The 20,700-nt window shown below is 40.7% G+C and overlaps 3 protein-coding genes across 10 annotated transcripts in view; 2 read left to right on the top strand and 1 right to left on the bottom strand.

The window, feature by feature from the left end:
- LOC114845941 (myosin-1-like) overlaps nucleotides 1-15,125 on the bottom strand; it is a 23,699-nt gene extending 8,574 nt beyond the window's left edge. The window contains exons 1-40 of one of the 7 annotated variants that reach the window (XM_041068605.2): nucleotides 14,975-15,120; nucleotides 13,347-13,386; nucleotides 13,045-13,262; nucleotides 12,693-12,836; nucleotides 12,328-12,484; nucleotides 12,192-12,219; nucleotides 11,995-12,109; nucleotides 11,796-11,888; nucleotides 11,648-11,711; nucleotides 11,468-11,566; nucleotides 11,270-11,373; nucleotides 11,062-11,200; nucleotides 10,827-10,945; nucleotides 10,436-10,585; nucleotides 10,197-10,367; nucleotides 9,810-10,116; nucleotides 9,634-9,722; nucleotides 9,458-9,545; nucleotides 9,251-9,368; nucleotides 9,057-9,180; nucleotides 8,730-8,866; nucleotides 8,347-8,602; nucleotides 8,019-8,261; nucleotides 7,771-7,947; nucleotides 7,548-7,693; nucleotides 7,375-7,465; nucleotides 6,911-7,300; nucleotides 6,696-6,822; nucleotides 6,486-6,604; nucleotides 6,184-6,380; nucleotides 5,908-6,091; nucleotides 5,652-5,817; nucleotides 5,442-5,566; nucleotides 5,043-5,351; nucleotides 4,760-4,963; nucleotides 4,535-4,660; nucleotides 4,275-4,445; nucleotides 3,955-4,155; nucleotides 3,744-3,875; nucleotides 787-1,015 (exon numbers count right to left, since the gene is read on the bottom strand). In XM_041068605.2, coding sequence (XP_040924539.1) covers nucleotides 878-1,015; nucleotides 3,744-3,875; nucleotides 3,955-4,155; nucleotides 4,275-4,445; nucleotides 4,535-4,660; nucleotides 4,760-4,963; nucleotides 5,043-5,351; nucleotides 5,442-5,566; nucleotides 5,652-5,817; nucleotides 5,908-6,091; nucleotides 6,184-6,380; nucleotides 6,486-6,604; nucleotides 6,696-6,822; nucleotides 6,911-7,300; nucleotides 7,375-7,465; nucleotides 7,548-7,693; nucleotides 7,771-7,947; nucleotides 8,019-8,261; nucleotides 8,347-8,602; nucleotides 8,730-8,866; nucleotides 9,057-9,180; nucleotides 9,251-9,368; nucleotides 9,458-9,545; nucleotides 9,634-9,722; nucleotides 9,810-10,116; nucleotides 10,197-10,367; nucleotides 10,436-10,585; nucleotides 10,827-10,945; nucleotides 11,062-11,200; nucleotides 11,270-11,373; nucleotides 11,468-11,566; nucleotides 11,648-11,711; nucleotides 11,796-11,888; nucleotides 11,995-12,109; nucleotides 12,192-12,219; nucleotides 12,328-12,484; nucleotides 12,693-12,836; nucleotides 13,045-13,248 — 5,952 coding nt within the window. In that variant the 5' untranslated portion in view covers nucleotides 13,249-13,262; nucleotides 13,347-13,386; nucleotides 14,975-15,120 and the 3' untranslated portion in view covers nucleotides 787-877. Of the gene's footprint in view, nucleotides 1-786; nucleotides 1,016-2,576; nucleotides 3,598-3,743; nucleotides 3,876-3,954; nucleotides 4,156-4,274; nucleotides 4,446-4,534; nucleotides 4,714-4,759; nucleotides 4,964-5,042; nucleotides 5,352-5,441; nucleotides 5,567-5,651; nucleotides 5,818-5,907; nucleotides 6,092-6,183; nucleotides 6,381-6,485; nucleotides 6,605-6,695; nucleotides 6,823-6,910; nucleotides 7,301-7,374; nucleotides 7,466-7,547; nucleotides 7,694-7,770; nucleotides 7,948-8,018; nucleotides 8,262-8,346; nucleotides 8,603-8,729; nucleotides 8,867-9,056; nucleotides 9,181-9,250; nucleotides 9,369-9,457; nucleotides 9,546-9,633; nucleotides 9,723-9,809; nucleotides 10,117-10,196; nucleotides 10,368-10,435; nucleotides 10,586-10,826; nucleotides 10,946-11,061; nucleotides 11,374-11,467; nucleotides 11,567-11,647; nucleotides 11,712-11,795; nucleotides 11,889-11,994; nucleotides 12,110-12,191; nucleotides 12,220-12,327; nucleotides 12,485-12,692; nucleotides 12,837-13,044; nucleotides 13,263-13,346; nucleotides 13,519-14,974 lie in introns of those variants that run through there. The other 6 variants (XM_029134548.3, XM_029134546.3, XM_029134550.3 and 3 more) reach the window with 6 other exon arrangements.
- A 97-nt stretch (nucleotides 15,126-15,222) lies between these two features.
- On the top strand, nucleotides 15,223-17,818 carry rsph1 (radial spoke head component 1). Of its 2 annotated transcripts, XM_029134571.3 has the most exons (7): nucleotides 15,223-15,364; nucleotides 15,520-15,633; nucleotides 15,822-15,927; nucleotides 16,008-16,098; nucleotides 16,375-16,510; nucleotides 16,759-16,830; nucleotides 17,315-17,818. In XM_029134571.3, the coding sequence occupies exons 1-7, from the start codon at nucleotides 15,317-15,319 to the stop codon at nucleotides 17,393-17,395; spliced, it is 648 nt and encodes a 215-aa protein (XP_028990404.1). In that variant the 5' UTR covers nucleotides 15,223-15,316; the 3' UTR covers nucleotides 17,396-17,818. The 2 variants fall into 2 exon arrangements, with proteins under 2 accessions (XP_028990404.1, XP_028990405.1); XM_029134572.3 differs by lacking the exon at nucleotides 16,375-16,510.
- Nucleotides 17,819-18,271: 453 nt separating this feature from the next.
- adprm (ADP-ribose/CDP-alcohol diphosphatase, manganese-dependent) lies at nucleotides 18,272-20,629 on the top strand. The gene is made up of 3 exons (XM_029134570.3): nucleotides 18,272-19,109; nucleotides 19,296-19,418; nucleotides 19,563-20,629. Exons 1-3 carry the CDS (start codon nucleotides 18,533-18,535, stop codon nucleotides 19,853-19,855), a joined length of 993 nt encoding a protein of 330 aa, XP_028990403.1. The 5' UTR covers nucleotides 18,272-18,532; the 3' UTR covers nucleotides 19,856-20,629.
- Nucleotides 20,630-20,700: the final 71 nt, after the last annotated feature.

Here is a 20,700-nt window from a genome sequence, read left to right on the forward strand (position 1 = left end):
GAGAGTGGGGCTGTGCCGCCATGAACCAAGCAATAAATACATTTCCAAGCAAATTGTCAACAATGCTTGGTGACTGGGTGTATCTCTACATTTAGATTCAATTGCCACTTAGATTGACTTTATGCTGTGTTTCAGACGTCTGCTGTTGCAGTTTTGGGGATTGTATGTGAAGGCGCAGGATCAGGCCTCATATCACGTTACTGAATATATACTTATAAGTGTATTTATATATTCCCCCTGATTCAGAGAGAAGTGAGAAGTGATAAAAATGTCAACAATGGTGCCATAGAGGAGATTGATGGCATCTTAGCCTTCGCCTCAACCGCCAACTCCATCTTCTCCAATAATCACAGAGAACACAGAACACAAATAAATACACAGAATGAGTGGGGTGGTCTTTTTTGAGTGGCAGCACAAACAGCTCTGAGCGCACAGACAGGGGCGGCGGGCTGGTGGCTGGGTGGGGACAGGAGGGGGCTGCCCGTGAGGAGAGAGAGGAGCGTTGCCCGGTGCGTTCAGGCGCACAGAGAGGAGACTGGAGTATTTGAGTGGAATGCGCGGAATGAGGAAGTGCGCAGCCTCCAACCAGGCAGGGAGCTCACTGCTGTGAAGGTTAGAGTCAATCAGATTGAGATTACTGGTTAATGCATCTCTGCTTGCTTTAAGTGTGCTCTGACCAGTGTGTTGGGGAAAAATAGATAGATATTCAAGACCTTTTTTTTTTAAAAAAGTCACTAAAGTTACATTCAATTAAGCTTTTAATTAAGTCACATTAGGCGATCTTACCTCTAGAACCTGGACATAACTTGAGGGGAACCATCCTCTGGCTCCATCCTTCTCTCCCTCCCACCAGCCTCCGGGCAGAGTCTGGACCACCTTAATAATCTCCCCAGCCTCGAAGCTCAGTCCCTGCTGGTGCTGCTGCCCGCTGAACGGGTACAAACTTTTGCAGTACGACCCGGACATCACCAGTGTTCACCTCTCGGTCTCGGCCAGTGATGATGGTCCGCGCGTCCTCGGGAGAGGAATAAAAAGCAAAAGAGGCAAAAATAAATGTTCGGAATTTTCTGAGTTCGCAGTTGGAGGTCGGGGCTCGCAGAGGAGCGCGGTCGGAGGTTGCGTGGGGTTGGAGAACAGGTTGTCGTCCACCGGCTGACAGGACGCTGGCCGCTCCGCTCCACAAGGCTGCTCGCAGCGTCTGAGGAGGCTCAGAGCCGTGTGAAGCTACGCGTGGCTAAACGGGGGAGGGCCGGAAGTTGGAAGGACACGCTTTCACAATAAAAGAGCAACGGTCTCGCACACGTTTTCACTTTGCGTCACGGCAAATTGAAACATGGTTGTTTTAGCTTTAAATAACCCACCGGAAGTCCTACTACTACTACTGCTACTCTCCTGCGTGTCTTTACTTTTTCGTTTTGCTTTACTTTAAGATTATTTATTGCCACATTTTACCCATTTTGATTATGATTTTATACCATTGCTTACTTGTTATGCTTGATGTTTTTACTACAATGCAAAAAGTAGTGAAATAAAAACAATTTAGCTTGTAATTTAATAGAAAAAAAGTTACAAGATAAAAAAACAAGCTTGTACTCGAATGTTTGTATTGTTTTTACCAACGTTATTACCTTACGTTAAACGTCTCACTTCAAATGAAGAAGCTCCTGACCAAAAATGACAAAACACATGAGCTTAACAGTTCCTCTTTTGCACAGTTCCTTAATATGACACATCAGCTCTGTTATCGCAAGGTACTGAAGTCACAGTAAGATATTTTCTTCTTTTGATTAAATGTAAAGTGTACTGAATATTTCATCTTTTGGTCTCAGTGAAACCCACATGCTGAATAACAGTGTTGCTATTTCAGATCACACAGTTGTTACTCAAAGGTGAAGTCTTCAGGTTTTCAGAGCCTTTTCTCTAGCTGTTAGTTAAACATGCAAAAGCTGCTCATGGGCGAGTGATCCTCTGATAACTTCTTTGAGTTGTATGTTCACAGTGAGCTAATTACATACAGTATATGTCTGTAACTTCTGCTAAATAAGCCATTGTACCAATGTAAAAACACACAGAATCAATAGAATTAATGTGTTACTTCTTCTTCCTACTCATCTATAACAGCATTATGTACTCTAGTTACTAATGTCTTTTTTTAACAACCCAAAAAGCCAAAAAAGGTATAAGAAATCAATCAATACTTTCACAGGATGAGCTATGTATGTCCATGACAGAGCACAACATTCTAGGCCCAGTTGGGGTCTCCATCAGCATTTTACTAAGAAAAATTCCTTGGTAACTCTGGATGTCCTAAGGAGTGTGTGAGGAAATTAAATTATGAACTCTCGTTTTTTAGACTCCACGGGTGTGCTGATAACCTTTGAATAATGGTAACATTTTACAAGCAGAACAAGTAACAAGTAAATTTTACAAGTAACAAGCAGAAATGAAAAGGAGAAACGAGCACTAAGCAGTGTTGATATGTGTCCACTGAGGAATAGCTCATCCTAGCAACGCTCTTCACAAAAAATATTTTTCTTAATAACCAAAACAGAAAAAAAGAAAATCAAGCAGTAGACTGTCAATATAATACTGTATTTAATATGACACCACATGAATGTATTTCTGATAAATACGGTAACCACTATATTTAGCTCTACTTAAGCTATAGGGGACAATTAATGCTTATAATGTGTTAGGATGAAAACATTTAAATATACTTAATAATCTACTTACTGATTATTACTGTAGCTTTTGTACACAGAATACAGAGAACAGGAAAACAAAGAAATCACATATAGGCCCACTTCAAGTTTTTTATGTACTGTAGTGTGTAAGTGTGGGCTTTATGGTTACAGCTCTCTGCTAATAACAATAGTAAAACTGTGATTATGGCTATGTACAGTAGGAACCTTCTTTTTTTAAAACTAGGTCTATTTCCATCTCTAAACTAACAATTCTTATTCCTCCTTGGGCCTTCCTCTGTTAATGCTACGTGTGTTGTTCAAGGGAGCCCTCTAGTTGTATAGAGTGACAACTAAATAAATGCTTCTTCTGGGGGCTCTCTGGTTGGTGCATACTGTATGTGCCTTTGATTACACTGGTCTAATCATGGTTGAGCCACTGCTCTCGAACTAGGATTGAGCAGTGTTTGTTGGTAAGTGACCGTGAAGAAGACAGTTATGTCACATCGGGATGTAAATGTCAGCAGGAATTCTGCTTTGATCTACACTGCTCTCTGTGAACAAATGCTTAATTTAGACGTTAAGTATCCACAAAGGGCATCTTACAGTGGATCAAGTGATCTACCATCCATAAAACCCAATTATCACTACAAATCTTAAACTAACCTGCTAATTATCAGTGCTTATTGTTGTCATTTTCCATTTGTGGTAATTTTTGTAAAGATGATCAGGGTAGGTGAGTATACATTAATGCGTGGGCTCAAATTTTAAGTGGCAGTCTTTGGGCAAGAAAAAACAAAATGCTTCACACCCCTTTATTCTGAAACAAGTTCAATGCAGAACGTTTGTTCACTTTACTAAATTTGTAGTTGCTTGGCTTGGTTTCGTCACCTCTGGGCTACTCAGATTCAGCAGCCTGAGACGAAGCAGGGAAGGAAATGACAGAGAAGGAAAGGAAGTATATATACTTTCATTTTTCAAAAGTATGAAAAAGAGATTGTACTGTACATAGTGAAAACTATACTATGAATAAAATCAATTAATAAATGTTTCCAGTGTTACCTTTCCAAATTCCCTGCTCTTGGTTCTCATCTTGTTGACCTGCGACTCTGCGATGTCGGCCCGCTCCTGTGCCTCCTCCAGCTCGTGCTGCACCTTTCTAAGCTTTGCCAGATAAACGTTGGCCTGCTCCTCCTGGTGGAAATAAAAGCACAATGAGCTACAATATAAGCAAGATGAAGACCTGCAATTTGATTTGTGGAGAAGATCTTACAGCTTCCTCATTCTGCCGTTTGTAAGCCTTGACTTTGAGTTGCAGCTTATCCACCAGATCCTGCAGCCTCAGAACAGTCTTCTTGTCCTCTTCAGTCTGATAAGTGAGCTCCTTGACTCTCCTCTCATATTTGCGGGTTCCCTTGACTGCATCCGTGGCTCTCTTCTGCTCACTCTCTACTGCGCCCTCTAGTTCACGCACCTAAAAGTAAAAAAACCCCAGACCTACAATCAATTTAATATATTTATGTCAGTAATGCTACTATACATCTAATAATCTAATCTAATAAATCTCATCTCTATGACACACGAGTGTCATACACGAGCTTCCAGTTTCTGTAGCTGCTTCTTGCCCCCTTTTAAAGCCAGCCTCTCAGCTTCATCCATACGGTGCTGCAGATCCTTCACAGTTGCCTCCAGGTTCTTCTTCATCCTCTCCAGATGGCCGTTGGTGTCCTGCTCTTTCTTCAGCTCCTCTGCCATCATGGCTGCCTACAGTTATAGTAGCAAGATCAGTTGGTTTACTTTATAACTTGTTATTACTCAGAACCTGAACTTGGACTTAAGTCTTTTATATTTACATCAGTGATTGCCTTCTTAGCTTTCTCGTCTGCATTGCGGGCCCCCTGGATCGCCTCCTCCATCTCTCCCTGTAGCTGGCTAACGTCTGCATCCAGCTTCCTCTTTGAATTGAGGAGACTGGTATTCTGGTTTAGGTGCAGTCAAAAAGACTATTGTACTGTATGTCCACCAACTGCATCTGTAAGGAAAATCTATGCAGTAAATATTCTAAAAGCATGTCTCACCTGACAGTGTAGCAGTCCAACTCTCTCACAGGCGTCAGTCAGCTCCTGTTCAGCCACCTTACGGCTTCTCTCAGACTGCTCCAGAGCAGCCATGAGCTCCTGCACCTCTGTCTGCATCAGGTTGTTCCTGCGCTCCACCACAGCCACCTGCTCTTTCAGGTCTTCCTGGCTGTGCAGGGCCTCGTCCAAATGGAGCGTTTGTTCCTGAGGATAAAAAAGATAAAAGCTCTTGGATATTAAAATAAGATGATATTATATTATACCTGAATAAAGAGTATTTCACCTTGAGGTGGGCTTGCACGTTCCTCAGCTGCTTCTGGGCCTCAGCAGCCTGCCGATTGGCGTGGCTCAGCTGGATCTCCATCTCGTTGAGATCAGTCTCCATTTTCTTCCTGATTCTCACACCATCGTTTTTGCCGCGTACCTCAGCATCTAAAGTAGACTGCATGGTTTCCACGATGCGCAGGTGACTGCGCTTTAATTGTTCGATCTCGTCATCCTTTTCAGCCATCCTGCGATCGACCTCTCCTTTGATCTGAGAGAGCTCCACATGGATACGGAGAATTTTGGATTCCTCGTGTTCCAGAGAGGCCTGAAGAACAGATTAAGATAAAGATAGGTAAGGAAAAAAATCTGAAAGCAAGAATTAGGCAGTTCCTCGTGTCAAATAGAGTCACTGTACTTCCGCCTCCTCCAGAGCATTCTGGATCTCCGTCTTCTCAGTCTCAGTTTGTTTTTTTATCTTCTCCAGCTCATGCATTACTTTGCTATTATCTCCAAGTTGTTCAGTCAGATGAAAGATTTCCTCTAAAACAGAAATAAATCACATCCAACAGGATTTGTATACTTCTTATAAAGTATGAACACATTAGTAGTGTTATACAGTACATACGCTGCAGGTTTTTATTTTCTCGTTTGAGAACCTCAAGCTGCTCCAGGGCTTCCTCATAAGAGTTCTTTATTTTGAAGAGCTCAGTACTGAGGGAGCGACACTCCTTCTGCGATCCATCCAGCTCAGCCTGACTCTCCTCGCACTTTTGCTTCCATTCTGACAGAACCTATGGAAAGAAAATACTCTTCGTCTTCGTCTTTTTGTTCTGTTACATTGACTTGGTTTCATCCTTAATAAATAATTTAGCCTTATTTACCTTATCAAAGCTTCTCTGTTTTTTATCCAGGCTAGCTGCTTGAGCATTTGCTCTTTCCACATCCCCCATGAGATCCTCCACCTCTCCCTGCAGCCTTTGCTTTGTCTTCTCCAGAGATGAGCACTTGGCATTCGCACCCTCAACAGTTTCTTCAGCCTCTTGTAGACGTTGGGCAAGCCTTTTCCTGCAAATCACCCAAGTTTGGACATTTTATCTTTAAAACAGCTAAACCATACAAATATATATATATTTGACTAGTAGTAGAACTACTCTCACTTGGCCTCTTCTAGTTCATCATTGCGCTGAATTGCATCGGTTTCATATTTTGTTCTCCACTGGGCAACCTCGGTATTGGCCTTGTACATTGTTCTCTGGAGCTCAGCTTTGGCTTCCTGTTCTTCCTCAAACTGCTCCCTTAGCAAATCACAGTCGTGGCGAGCTGACTGGAGCGCATGGGCAAGGGCATTCTTAGCCTGACCAAGAGGCACATGAGTAAGAGTGGATGTAAGTATGTTTAGATTAAGCAGTAACTGTCTACTGAGCATCAATGAACACTTGAGTGAAGCAGTGGCACAAACCTTCGTTTCTTCTTCAACTTGTCTCTTCAGTTCCTCATTCTGCTGAGTAAAGGCAAGCTTTGCCCTTGACATCTGGTTCAGCATCGCCTCTTTCTCCTCAAGGAGATGAGAAAACTCGTCTGATAAAAAAAAAGTAACACGTACAAAATTCTTAGACAATACGATTTTGACTGATATTGTCAATTAGGTAGACTGAACACAGGTACGCACCATTTTCATTCTGAAGTTTTGCCCTTTGAGCATTTATTTCATTGATCAGACGAGTGTTCTCGTCATTTTTTGCCTTCAGTTCCCTTAGCTGGTCTTCCAGAGAGTGACACAGCTTCTCAGAATTGGCCTGAAATCAATGACAAAACTGATGATTTTATGTTCCATGATTGATTTTAATCATTTAATAAATGTACAGTACTGTCCCTTGTATTTACCTTGGCCTTGACCATGACCTCTATGTTGCTGGACAGGTCATCAGTCTCCATCTTGTACTCACTCTTTTCCTTCTCCAGCTTCTGTTTGACTCTCTGCAGGTTGTCAATCTGCTCTCCCAGCTCAGCCACAGTGTCAGCGTGTTTCTTCCTTAAGGCCGCAGCGAGGGCCTCATGGTGAAGCGTTGATTCTTCAAGGTCTCGTTTCAGTTTCTGAAGCTCAGCCTCCCGCTTCTTGTTCGTCTCAATCTGAGTGACTGTGGCCCCTCCGGCCTCCTCCAGCCTATCACTGAGCTCCTCAAGCTCCCTGGACAGATCCGATCTTTGTTTTTCTACTTTAGCTCTGGCAACACGCTCGGCTTCAGTCTCCTCTTCCAGCTCTTCAACACGAGCCTGTGTTAACCAGCAAAGGTCAAATTCGACTTTGACTTCTAGGAAAAACTTAAATATATGACTTCTTTACATACCTGCAGTTCTTTGATCCTCTTCTGCGACTGCATAGCCATACTCTTCTCATCTTCAATTTTGGCAACAAGTTGGTTAAATTCAAAGTCTTTCCTGTTATGTATAATAATGCCAAATGTTTAGATGTGTTCATTTTATATTGTTAAATTTAAATACTATGCATAGTTCTTCATACTTTTTAAGGCGTTCTTCCAGCTGTTGTTTGTCATTTTCCAAATCCATTATAAATTCTTGAGACAATTTCAGATCGCCCTCAAGTTTCCTTTTCACCCTCTCAACATCCATCCTGGCCTTCTTCTCTTGTTCTAGTGCACCCTCAAGCTAACACAACTGACCAGTCATCATTTAAATTATCATTCAACATTTATTATAATTAACACAATTAAAATTAAACCTACATCATCAACTTGTTGCTCCAGCTTTGTCTTCATTTTAGTAAGAGAATTAACTTTGTCTTCCTCTGCTTGGAGGTCATCCAGCGTTTGGTGGTGAGCCTCCTGCAGGGCCAGCTTCTCCTTGGACAGTCTGGCAATGGTGTCATCAAGAGAGGACATTTCTTCAGTCAGATTTTTCACCTAAATATGGAAAAAGTAGTTAATTAGCTAGATGGTTGTCAGACTAATAAGAGAAACAAACTGTTATGTACCTTGTTTTCAGTGGCGTGTTTTTCCTTCTCTACTTTAGCCAGGGTGAGTTCCAAGTCATCTATGTCTTTCTTTAGCTCAGAGCACTCATCCTCTAGCTTCCTCTTCTTTGCCGTCAGTTCAGCATTTACCTCCTCTTCATCCTCTAGTCTCTCCCCGAGTTCTTTGGTTTTAGCCTCTAACAAAATCTTGTTCTTAATCAGCCCTTCACACCGTTCCTCTGCATCTGCCAGACTCTCACTTTCCTATTTCAGAAAACACCATTTACATGTACAGTAGCCTACAGTATAGGTTTTATTGACATATATACTGTATGTTTAGCTGACTCACAGATTGAATCTGTAAGCACAGGTCATTCTTCTCCTGGAGCAGGGAGACCATTTTGGCTTCCAGCTCCTTTCTCTTGGCCTCAGCTTTGGCTAAATCCTCCTTACACTTGGCAAACTCAACTTTCATTATGGCCATCTCCCTCTCTGTTTCAGCGCTCCTCAGGAGCGGCTTGAGCTTGAAGTAGAGTTTCATCCACGGCCAGTGTTTTACGTTCATGAAAGAGCGAATGTTGTACTGGATGATGTAAATGGATTCTCTAGAAAGAGATGCAAGCTCAATCTTACCTGAATTTCACTTCAAAGCATGTTCAAATTATCAGCAAACTGGTGACCTAAGTCTTTAAAAGCAGATGGAAATTAATAATGTGCTGCTGTTCTGATCACCTCCTCTCAAACATTTTCTGAAGCTCCTTCCTTTTCAGAAAGCCACGGCACAAGGCTTGAGTAATGGTGATGAGAGAAGCAAGTTTCTCATCCCTCATTTCTTCTAGCAAACCCAAAAGACCTGCTTTGAAGAATACCTACAGAAAAGCAATAATCTTGTTATATCACACTTAGATACTGTTTTAAATTATGCAATTCCATTGGTTTTGTAGTACAAAGGGTTGTGTTTGCTTAATAATAAATGTGCTCAATGCACATTGTTAAGATTATGAAGACATCACCAACCTACAGCTACCTGCATAGACACTCACATTGAAAGTATTTTACCTTGGTATGGCCAAACTTGTACTGGGTATGATCAACATCAATAGACCCTAAGAGCTTCTCAGCAGCTTTTTTGTTGTCAATGAATTGTCCCTCGGGGATCACACTAGCATTCAGTACTTTGTACCTGCAAAAAAAGTTATGTGTAATGAAAAGCTGTTTTGGAATATAGGACCAAGTTGCTAATTGCTTCTTACCTTTGCTTGAAATCCCCGTACAGGATTCTACTGGGGTAGCCCTTCCTACAGATCCTGATTCCTTCCAGCACCCCATTGCATCGCAGCTGATGGATAACCAGGTGATGCTCCATAATTCCTGAAACTCAGACAGAGTTTTAATTATTAACCAACCAGGGATACCATAAATAGTCTGGCAAGAAATGTCTGTAAGATGAAGTAATGTACCTGGAGTTTTTGTTTCATTAGGAATCAGGCACCGAACAAAATGAGGATGGGTGCTTCTGAGATTGGTCATCAGCTTTCCCAGGTTCTCCTGTAAGGGATGGCCTCTATCAATACTTTCATAAAGATAATCACAACCATATTGTTCAGTATATGCTTTATCAGACAGATAAAGTTACTCGGAAGAGAGCGGATACAGTCTGGAAGGATGAGCCCTTTCTCTTTGCTGACTTCTTAGAAGCTCCCCCACTTCCTCCACCTGTGTTCTCTAAAAAGATGAAATGTGTAAATCTACGCTTAAACTAACTCAAATGAACTAATGTGCAAGATTCCAGTGAACCCTACCAGCTCTTACCGTCCGATGAAGCGTAGGTGGAATAGAGGAATGCCAGTAGTTTGAGGCTAGCTTTCTGGTAGAGCTGGACTACAGTCTCATTCAGGGGGTCCTTGTTTTTGTCCAACCAGCCTGTGATGATGTAGTCCACGGTGCCAGCATAGTGAACCAGGGAGAAGTGAGCCTCAGGCTTGCCTTTCACAAGCTTGGGCTTCAGAAAATTGTTTGATTTTCCAAGATGTTGATCATATAGCTTGTTTTTAAAAGTGGTGTCTGATGCTTTGGGAAACATACACTCTTCTTCCAGGATGGAGAAAATGCCCATTGGCTGTTGAGGACAATCAAAATATGTTTAACATGTGGCATGCTTTTCTATAATGTTATAGTTTGATGGTTAAATAAACCAACCTTTTCAATCAGCTCTATACAAGCAGCCAAATCCATCCCAAAGTCAATGAACTGCCATTCAATGCCTTCTTTCTTATACTCCTCTTGCTCCAGCACAAACATGTGATGGTTGAAAAACTGCTGAAGTTTCTCATTGGTGAAATTGATACACAGCTGTTCCAGGCTGTTGTACTGCAATATAAATCCCACTATAACCACAAGTTAATTTTAATTGAACATACTGCTTATCAGTGACCTACATCAAATATTTCAAACCCAGCTATGTCCAGGACTCCAATAAAGAACTGCCTGGGCTGCTTGGTGTCCAGCATCTGGTTAATGCGTAGGACCATCCACAGAAACATCTTTTCATAAACGGATTTGGCCAAAGCCCCAATCGAGTTGTAGACCTACACATTGGCACACTCCAGTGAGATGGCAACACATTTGAAACATTAAGGCTATGGACAATAAAAAATATAACTTGGGATATATTCAAAATCAAATAAAAGTCATGTTTTGTTTGCTCTTTCAGCAGAGAAACAATATACGCGTTTACACCACTTTACATGTACATCAGTGTTCCTACTACTATGAACAAATAAAAAAAGGTGAAATGCATAATGGTCTACTACTACAACTCAGACATACCTGCTGAACAGTCTGCCCTTTGGTCACATACTCATTGCCAACCTTCACCCTAGGGTAACACAGTGCTTTCAACAGGTCAGCAGAGTTCAGACCCATCAGGTAAGCTGCTTTGTCAGCCACTGATCAAAGAAAAGACAAAATAAGTTTATTATAAAGCTGAAAGGTGTAGGAGAAGACAAATGGACATTTTATAGTTACAGGAAAGAGCTAATAAAAGATAAAAAATAACAATTACCCTCTGTTCCATCTGGCTCTGCCTGCTCTTCCCTCGGCTTCTGCTTGAACCTCATACTTCCATAGTGCATCACAGCTCCGGTTAGCTTGTAGATGCCGATCCGCTCCTCTCCAGTAAAGCCAAGGATGTCGATTGCGCTCTGAAAGCAGGTCGGGGCTGATGTAAGTACTATGTTGAAGCTGATGGTAAATAAAAAAATGCCACTTACATCAGTGGCCATAAGTTCTTCGCTATCATCAATACTGGACACACTAATTTCCCCTTGGCTGACAAATTGGTAGTCATAGGGGTTGGTGGTGATGAGCAGAGTCTCTAGAGGGAAATTAATGACACGCCAATCAAACCTGAGTCTTGCAGTTTAGACACAATATGCATAGATCTGTTCTTATAACATACAGTACTTTACCTATGAGCTCAGGCTTTTTGTTGGACATGATCTGGTAGAAAACATGGTAACTCCTCTCTGCAGAGAGCTGAAACGTTACCCTAGATTTTTCCAGCAAATCTACCAAAACAAACAAGGTTGACCTTAGCAACAGACTCTTAACAACTAAATATAATATGTCTTTCAAGTATTGTGGCTTACAAGTTTCAATATCAGCGGAAGCCAGTTTTCCTGTGGTTCCAAAGTGGATTCTAATAAATTTGCCCTAAGAGAGTAAAACAAATAAAAAATCCACAAAACAAATGGCTGTATAGAAAGATATTAATGACATTTCTATCTTTCCACTCACAAAACGGGAGGAGTTGTCATTTCTGACTGTTTTGGCATTTCCAAAAGCCTCTAGCAGTGGGTTAGCAGATATGATCTGGTCCTCTAGATTTCCCTGCAGCAACAGGAAATAAGATATTATAAACACTAATATGATTAAAATCCAATTACATTATCCAATAATGGATAATGTAGCATACTTATATGCCTGAAAACATCACCTGTAATTTTCCAGAGACACTAACTTCTTTTTTCCGGTCCCCAGAACCTGCGATTGTCGCAAAATACTGAATGACACGTTTAGTGTTGACAGTCTTGCCTGCACCAGATTCTCCACTACAGAACAGGAAAATACACTATAAATGTCAAACTTTGTCAAACTTCTCACGCTGTAGCAGTGGCATTTTATGCAGCTTACGTAATTAGGATGGACTGGTTTTCTCTATCTATAAAAAGACACAGCACAGTCATATTACAAAGATACTGTACACCACATGTACTGAAACCTTATTAAGAAAAGACACTTGAGCAATATATTTGCTATTTTATTTTACCAGTCAGCATGAACTGATAGGCATTGTCAGATATGGAGAAGATGTGTGGAGGAGCCTCTTGGCGCTTTTTGCCTCTGTAGGCCACCACTACCTCTTGGTTATACACTGGGAGCCACTTGTAGGGGTTGACAGTGACACAGAAGAGCCCAGAGTAGGTCTATAATAAAAATAAGGTTTGCTTGAGGAAACATTTATTTCTTCATCTGTCTCTGACTTACTATTTATGTTATTGTTTGAAATGTGATCCTATTCCAAAGCAAGACAAGTGGGACAGTTTGATATGGGTCTACATGCTTTCTGTTGAGAAACAGCTCCCCTCCTCTGTGTGACACAGACCATCAGCAAATAAACGATGCATCACTCACATAGATCATCCACGCTGCATAACGCTCTTTGAGGTTAAACAGCACTGAGGCCTCGTTCAGGTGGGTCATCATGGCCATGTCCTCGATCTTGTCGAACTTGGGCGGGTTCATGGGAAAGATTTCCTCATCCTTCACTGTTACAACCTGACATGTTGGAGAGAGACAAGAGAGCAGCAACACTTCATCAGCAAAACCGTGGTCCTACACTAGTTTCATTACAGTACTAGTATGAATGATTTTGAACTATGTGAACTGTAACTGCATAATTATTATTATACACATGTGATAAGATTAAAAAATAACCCTAAAGCCTAGAGAATCGACTGTATAAAAATGAAACTTGTTCCTGTACCTTCCCTGTATGGGTTTTAACAGTAGCTTTGCCACCCTCTTTGATTTGTAGCGTGCCTTTAACAAACAGCTCCTTTGGATCCACTACAAACACTGCAGTTTTGGCATCAAAGGGCCTGTTCTGGGCTTCAATTCTCTCTCGCTCAGGTCTCCTCAGATATGAGGCAGCCTCTCCAAAAACACTCATCTCAGCGTCTGAACTCATCTCTGGACTACACCCTAGGGTCAAAAATGAGCAAAAGGTAAAATGGAAAAATGGTGAGTATCTGGCATGAGATTATTGAAATTACTGTCAACCCTTACCTGTGTTGGCTAGAGTAGGTCTCTTTACCCCTTCGGACACCTACACCAAAAACAAAATGAAATCCTCCTAGCAAAATAAGTTTAACTTTAACTCTATCACAGAACAATAAAACAGAGAAATGTCTTCACCAACTGAGATCCCAGCTAAAAACTGTGGGCAGCTTTGATCATTACTGCTTTTATAGGGTCTTTCCTGTTGTATTAGAAGAGAGATCACAAACACCTATATTTAGGTCAAAGCCTCTAATGAAAGTGCTTAGTTTGGCATGTGATATTAGAGAGATGTTGCTGAGCTTTTGTTATAGATACGAGGTGGAGAGCAACTGCAGCTCAAGAAAAGTATGAATACCAAAGTAGGATGACCTCTGCCGAGATATACAACTCACATGAAACCTTCCAAGCATTCAAGAGACTGTGACTGTGTTTGCTTAACATCTTTATCACCATGTTTGGTGGATAATAAGTAGACAGGACTATTAGTGGTGCCTCCCTGCATTAGTAACTATATTTGCCTGTTTGCTAGAAGTACAAAGACATTCACCTATAGATTTCTGACATTCTAATCAATCTTTAATACAGACTCTCAACACTACTGTCCCTGAAGCTGTTTAAAAACAAAATACATCAATAGAACTTGCCCTTGCTTTGTCAACCTTATAAATACATGAATAGTTATGGAAAGCCTTAATAGGGATGCCTTTAGAGATTAAAGCAGGCTAATGCCCATGCCAGAGATTTGGTGTGCTCTCTTTTCTGTTGACCAAAGAATCAACTCTGAGGGACACTGAAGGACATTGTTTCACTTATCTATTTTTTTTTTCAGCTTTATAAAATTAGGGACTGATATTGAGGTTTTGAATTGCTGTCTACCAGCCCAACATTATGATGAGTAACTCACCACCTGCATCTTAAATATGTATATATATTTTGTGGAGTCATTCAGAAATGAGACGTTTAGTGACTGTCCTTGGAACAAAGATGGTCTAGGCACAGGGATAAATTGTGGATTATCTATTAACTTCATTTTATTTATTGTTTCTATACATGCCATGTGTGTTTTTGTTGAATGTATATTTGCTTCAGATGTGAGTCACAGAAAGTAAATGCAGTGGATTGCAATCAGAGTTTATTCTAATCTTTAAGGCAACAGATGGTAAAATCTCTTGGCTTATGAGTTAATGTCAAGTCAAGTTCAAGTTGTCTAAATAAAGGGCTGCTAAGCAGAGGTCAGTCAGTCTATTATCTGTTAGAGATGCATATTGATACAGTATCATTTGATGGACAGTTGTTTTCAATTGCTTTTGCTTGTACTAAAACTATTTTACTATTATCATTATTTTACATTTAAATATTGTAAATGTAAATGTAAAACATTTTTCTCGATCTTTAACGCTATTTAAGAATTTTAAAATAACATATTAGTAAATATATACACACAGAAGTATGTTTACTACTTATGTACTGTAGTAGTAGTATGTTACTTCATAAAATATATATAATATGTAAATACTGAATTATTATGAGCTGTACTTTTTTTGTTAGTTTTTTGGCCCTAGCTAGCTTGAATGGGTTCTTCAGTCCATATTTTGCAGTACAAACTAAATATTGCCAAGTCAAGATAAACCTACAGTCGAGTGATATGTGCTTATCCTGGATCAGCTTCTTAATTTCTGATTGAAAAATGCAAAAATGCTTGACTGCAAAGAAAATTAAAAATAAAACAATTACACAAACTCCACAATCTCCTGTAAAAACTCACTTCATGACGTCACAGATGCGCCGTCGCCTACGTCTTTCCCGCCCGTGTGACTAGTAAGGAGAGGGGCGGGTCCGCGGCTCTTGGTCACGTGTGATGGGTCGTCGCCATGACAACTTAGAGGCGCCAGGCACGCACAAAGTCGGTGGAGCATCTTCATTATTACCAACGTAAATCGTATCGCGTCATCTAGACACAAACGTAAAACGGGAGAATGTCGGATGTAGACTCTGAATTTGAGGATGAACAAAGTAAACTCGGGGTGAGCGAACATAATTACTAGCTAGTTACTGTAGCTACAGTAAATACTCTTTCCAAACTGACGTTAGCTAGGTTGCTGCGTTCATTATTTTCAGGTCACAGCTGTCAGACTTGTGCAGGATATCGGACTTTATTTAGTTTCCTCGACTGTCACAGGAATATGAAGGGGACAGAAACCAAGCCGGAGAGAGGCACGGATTCGGCAAAGCGGTTCTGCCCAACGGAGACATTTACCACGGACAGTATCAGAACGGCAAAAGACACGGACACGTAGGATTTTGCGCTTATTCTGAACTTAAAAGCATGACATCCTCCTGTCGTAAAATAGGATTTGCTGATAACAAAGCAAACAATGCGAGAATCACAAATATGAAACTTATATATAATTCTATAATGTCATCAATTATTATTTTTTTGTTATTAACAAAAATGTTTACTAACACTTTTTGTTTCAATAGGGGACATATCGCTTCAAGAATGGGGCAAAGTTTGTGGGAGATTATTACCAGGGTGTGAAACAAGGACAGGGTACTTTCTACTATCCAGATGGCTCTAAATATGAAGGTATAATAAAGCTGCTGTACATCCTTTGCCAACTTTTGGATTTCTTTAACTCTTCCTGTTCCGTCTCTGTGTTTGTCGAGGCTCGTGGGTGGAGGACCTAAGACATGGGCATGGTGTCTACACTTACCCCAATGGAGACATTTATGATGGGGAATGGCTGCGCCATATGAGGTACTATGTAGTTTGTAATGTAGCTGTCAGATTTCAAATCAAATACTGTATTCATAAGAAAAATTCCCTCCCAAACATAGTATTACAGGAAAAATACATGAGAATGTGGTTGCTTTTTGGAAATATGGTTCTAGTGTTATGTGAAGACAATTTTGTTTGGTCCACAATAATTAAAAGACAGCTTTCAACATAGTAGCCCTGATGTATCATTTCCTTTATTAATTGATGCAATAACTAAAGGAAATATGAAAATGAAATCTGTTAACTGATTGCCAGGCATGGTCAGGGCATTTACCATTACCACGAATGTGGCTCAAAATTCAACGGCACATGGGTCAATGGCAAGATGGAGGCAGCTGGAGAATTAATCTACAGTAACCATAGATACAAGGGTAACTTTACTAACAATAAGGTAAGTCGTGTTTGCTGTTGTGATGTAGCATGATGTCACTAGTGGTTATTGCAGATCTTTTAAATATTTTACTTAGACTATAAACTGTGATATACTGTGTATATATACAGCTTATAGCTCATAGCTCTTACAAGCTACAGATTAGGTCATAAAACCTATGATCGTTTTTGTAGTAATGTTGCCATTTTTATATAGATGATGTTGTTTTTCCATGTTACAGTGTCTATGCCCCTGTTCATATTTTGCAGCCCTATGGACCAGGAAAGTATGTGTTTGACATTGGCTGTGAGCAGCATGGCGAATATGAAGCGGCAAAGCAGGTAATTCAACATCAATCAATCTTGTTTTTTTAGCTCAATGTGTAAGGTGATTTTAGGATGACTTCCACTTTACATTCTGCCTCTGCTTTCTGTATGCCACCAAATATTTAGAGGGCAGATGCTAAAGAGAATAATGTAAATCTAAAAGGTCAGAGGTCATCCTATCTGCTCTCTGGAGAGGGATATATCGCCTTTAGGGACACAGGAGAAACAGAAATGGTGTTGTACTGCTGATGCTGTGCCTTCTACTTTACCTGTAGTGAAACCATACCGTAGATCATTTAATGGCATCATGTCTTGCATGTTGGCTTGCTCGTAACAGATATGTCAGTGCTGCTTGTCAGTACACTTGCCTGTTGTAATGGAAATGAGGGGGGCTAGAAAAAAAAAATTCAAGCTAATGTATTGATACATTTTGGTTGAGATGTGAGCTGCAGTGTGTCATGAAGTTTGCAGATGTTGTATCTCTGTCCACTCTTTCCAGGATCAAGCGGAGGGTGAAATGGACGAGTTGAATGCACTCCCAAAGTGGATTCCCAAATGTACTACTAGTGTGACACAGTGAACTTTGGCAAGAGGCGTAGCTAAGATTTACAGAAAAACAAGTCAAAGCTCACACAGCAAAATTTTGTCAATATAAATTTTTTTTTAAGCTACTATTCTCTTTTTCCTCCTTCAATATGATTTTAAGGTCATATTGTAAGTTTAAGTTCATTGTTAACTTAAACTAACAGTTAAGTTGTATGATTTTATTTTGTCTAGATGCAATCTATATTTTGGAGGTGACCAAATACATTCTGAAAGTAAGATGCAGGAAAAAATATGCACTCAAGTCAGTGTTGTGTCTGTCTTCTGTTTCGTCTGTTCGGGGCAAAAATCAGTTTCTGCAGAAAAGAGAGTGGGAGACTGAACTGTGTGATCAATCCATAATACTGTATCTAACCTGTTGTATGGATATTATTAAATATGTAAATAGAAATTCTAAGAATGTGTTAGGTTTGATATTTTGAAGTGAGTGTTACTTGGATTACAGTAGCTGTGCATCAGGGTGTTCGTGTCTGACCCTAAATTTTAGCAAAACGTATATGTGAATGTAAGGTACATTTGTACGTTACAAGTTTAGCTCCTCCAAGCCTTCGAATAACTCACATCACCTCTTGAGGACTTTTTTTTACCCCAAATATCTCTACATGTATCAGACAGGTTTGGCTTCGATTTTATTACCAGACACACAAATAACATTTCCAGATATCTTAAAATAAAAGGTTGGGTTAAAAGCAATGAGGATATATTAACATTTTTAATCTTAGATTTAAGATTTAATTTGTGTCCATTTTACATTTGAATTGTTTCTAATATATTTGAGTACTGATCCTTTCCGGAGTCAAAGCGTAAATACTATGTATTTTGGTCCCTTGACGCATCCGTACCGTAAGTACTGTAAAAAATGCACAGTAAGGAAACGCGGCATTTGGTTTGACTGTGATCTTGGAGGTGACGACTTATTGACCGCAGGAATGGACGAACCTGATCAAGTTAATCAGTTGTAGTTCGGAAAGGTGGGACAGTTGGACGACAGTGGCCCAGATTGCCTACTCCTAGTTACGACTATTTAAAAGGACACAGGTGTTGCCGTTTCCTGATCAGGAAGCTCATCGCCACATACGGTAAACACGCGCAGACATCAGCTGTTTGATTAAAAATGGACGAGTCCGCCGAACAAACGCCGCTGTTTACTTTCGGTGTGATCGCTGACATCCAGTACGCGGACATCGACGACGGATACAATTACAACCAGACGAGGATGCGGTACTACCGCAGCAGCCTTAAGCTGGTAAGAAACGCGCTGGACAGTTGGTCGGAGTCCGCCGTGAAGCCGGACTTCATCCTGCAGCTGGGCGACATCATCGACGGCTTCAACAAACGCGACGGCACCTCGGAGGAAGCGCTGGACACGGTGCTCAGGGAGTTGAGCTCCGGCCCCGCGGAGCTGCACCATGTGTGGGGGAACCACGAGTTGTATAACTTCAGCCGGAGCGCGCTGCTGCGTTCACGGCTCAACAGCAGCGCGGTGCGCGACGACAGCAGCTTCGGCGCGGCACGGCTCGGTTCCGACGTCTACGCCTACCACTTTAGCCCGGTCCCGGGCTTCAGGTTTGTGGTACTGGACGCTTATGACGTCAGCCTGCTGGGCAGAGAGGAGTCCAGTGAACAGTACCGCAGCGCTATGGACATAATAAAGCAATACAACGCCAACGAGGATCTCAACTGCCCCCCAGGTACTGCATGATGATTTATATGAATTAAAATATAAACTTTTAAAAAAATATATTTTTACTCTAGAAAGCAGCAATAGTATATATTTTTTGCTTGTAGTCAGGAAATATACCACCAATAAATACATTTTCTTTAGAATGTAGCACTTTTAGACAGGAAAACCAACATAACCTGCTTCTTTGTTCCAGTATATGTGGGTCTACAGCAGAGGTTCACCATGTTCAACGGTGGCTTCAGTAAAGACCAGCTGGGCTGGTTAGATTCTGTGCTGTCCACAGCTGATGAGAAGCAGGAGAGAGTCACAATTCTCAGTAAGTAACATCTGTAGCTTTTTTGGATATTCCAGATTCTAATGGAATCTCTCACTAAACACATTCATCTGAGTAGAACAAAGATGCAGCACAGCTCAAATTTGACCGTTTGACTGAAACGAACCCCTCGTTGTGTTTCTTGAGGCCACCTCCCAGTCCACCCCTGCTCCACAACCCCCATCTGCCTTGCCTGGAACTACGACGAGGTCCTCGCCGTCATACGCTCCCACAGCAGTGTAGTGTGCTTTATAGCCGGACATGACCACGATGGAGGATACTGCTGCGATAAAGAGACGGCAGTGCACCACCTGACGTTGGAGGGCGTGATTGAGACGCCACCCAACAGCAACGCCTTCGGCATTGTGTCCGTGTACAAGGACAGGATGGTGCTGAAGGGGAGCGGGCGGATCATGGATAACGTGCTTCTCTTTCCTTGAAATGATATCGATCATGGATTAAACAGTAGATGACACTTTGAGTAATGGGCTGCTGGAAATATCTCTGCTGTGAAGCCAGATATTTTCAAAGGCAGGATCCAGGCAGGATCTTTTAGAGGAAGGTTGGCTTGTTCTCTGAAGAAGTCAGCAAATTTGATATGATGCACTTTACAATTAATTATACAGGCATCCATATTTATCCCATAACCAAGCTGTTATCTTTTTTTCAGATGAAATATTTCGCATTTTTAAGACAGGGAATTCATTTAAACATTGTAATAATTCATATATCTGAGTACTGTAATTGTCCTTTCTAAGATCTCCACAAACTTTTTAGCCAGTTTTTGAAGATGCAGACATGCTCACATCCCTCTACAGGTACACACTACAATACCTCATTTTTTAATTGCACTTATGTTTTATTTATCCTGGAGGTTGGATTTTAAATCTTGAATCTTTTATGGGGACATTTGCATATTAATGCACAAAGATGCTATGAATACAGTGTTTTTTTTTTTTTTTTTGGCTTTTCACTCGCTTTCTATTTGCATGTTGCACCTCAACAGTTTATTTTTTTTCAGGATTGTATTATGCAGAGAAGTGAGAAATTACTTGAAATATATCAGCACACTATACTGCTAATAATACCTACTTTTTGACACGTTTTATTTTGGTGAATCTGCTGCATTCAAGTTGCATAGGGAAATGTAAATATTGTTTCTGAACGAACTGTACACTTTGTTAAGCCACTGATTAAACCTTTGCTAATACTAACTTTGTTATTATTACTTTTTCCACATATAATAAACTATTTTAAACGCAACCCTGTAACTGTACAAATATAT

This window comes from Betta splendens, chromosome 19 (genome assembly GCF_900634795.4).
Source record: "Betta splendens chromosome 19, fBetSpl5.4, whole genome shotgun sequence".
NCBI lineage: Eukaryota > Metazoa > Chordata > Actinopteri > Anabantiformes > Osphronemidae > Betta > Betta splendens.

Bases quoted from the DNA above. Each gene is read 5' to 3' on its own strand.
- rsph1 (XM_029134571.3), top strand. From the start codon at position 15,317: ATGTCGGATGTAGACTCTGAATTTGAGGATGAACAAAGTAAACTCGGG. The intron at 15,365-15,519 runs GTGAGCGAACAT...CGACTGTCACAG, and splicing joins ATGAACAAAGTAAACTCGGG to GAATATGAAGGGGACAGAAA. The intron at 16,831-17,314 runs GTAATTCAACAT...CACTCTTTCCAG, and splicing joins AATATGAAGCGGCAAAGCAG to GATCAAGCGGAGGGTGAAAT.
- adprm (XM_029134570.3), top strand. From the start codon at position 18,533: ATGGACGAGTCCGCCGAACAAACGCCGCTGTTTACTTTCGGTGTGATC. The intron at 19,110-19,295 runs GTACTGCATGAT...TCTTTGTTCCAG, and splicing joins GGATCTCAACTGCCCCCCAG to TATATGTGGGTCTACAGCAG. The intron at 19,419-19,562 runs GTAAGTAACATC...GTGTTTCTTGAG, and splicing joins GGAGAGAGTCACAATTCTCA to GCCACCTCCCAGTCCACCCC.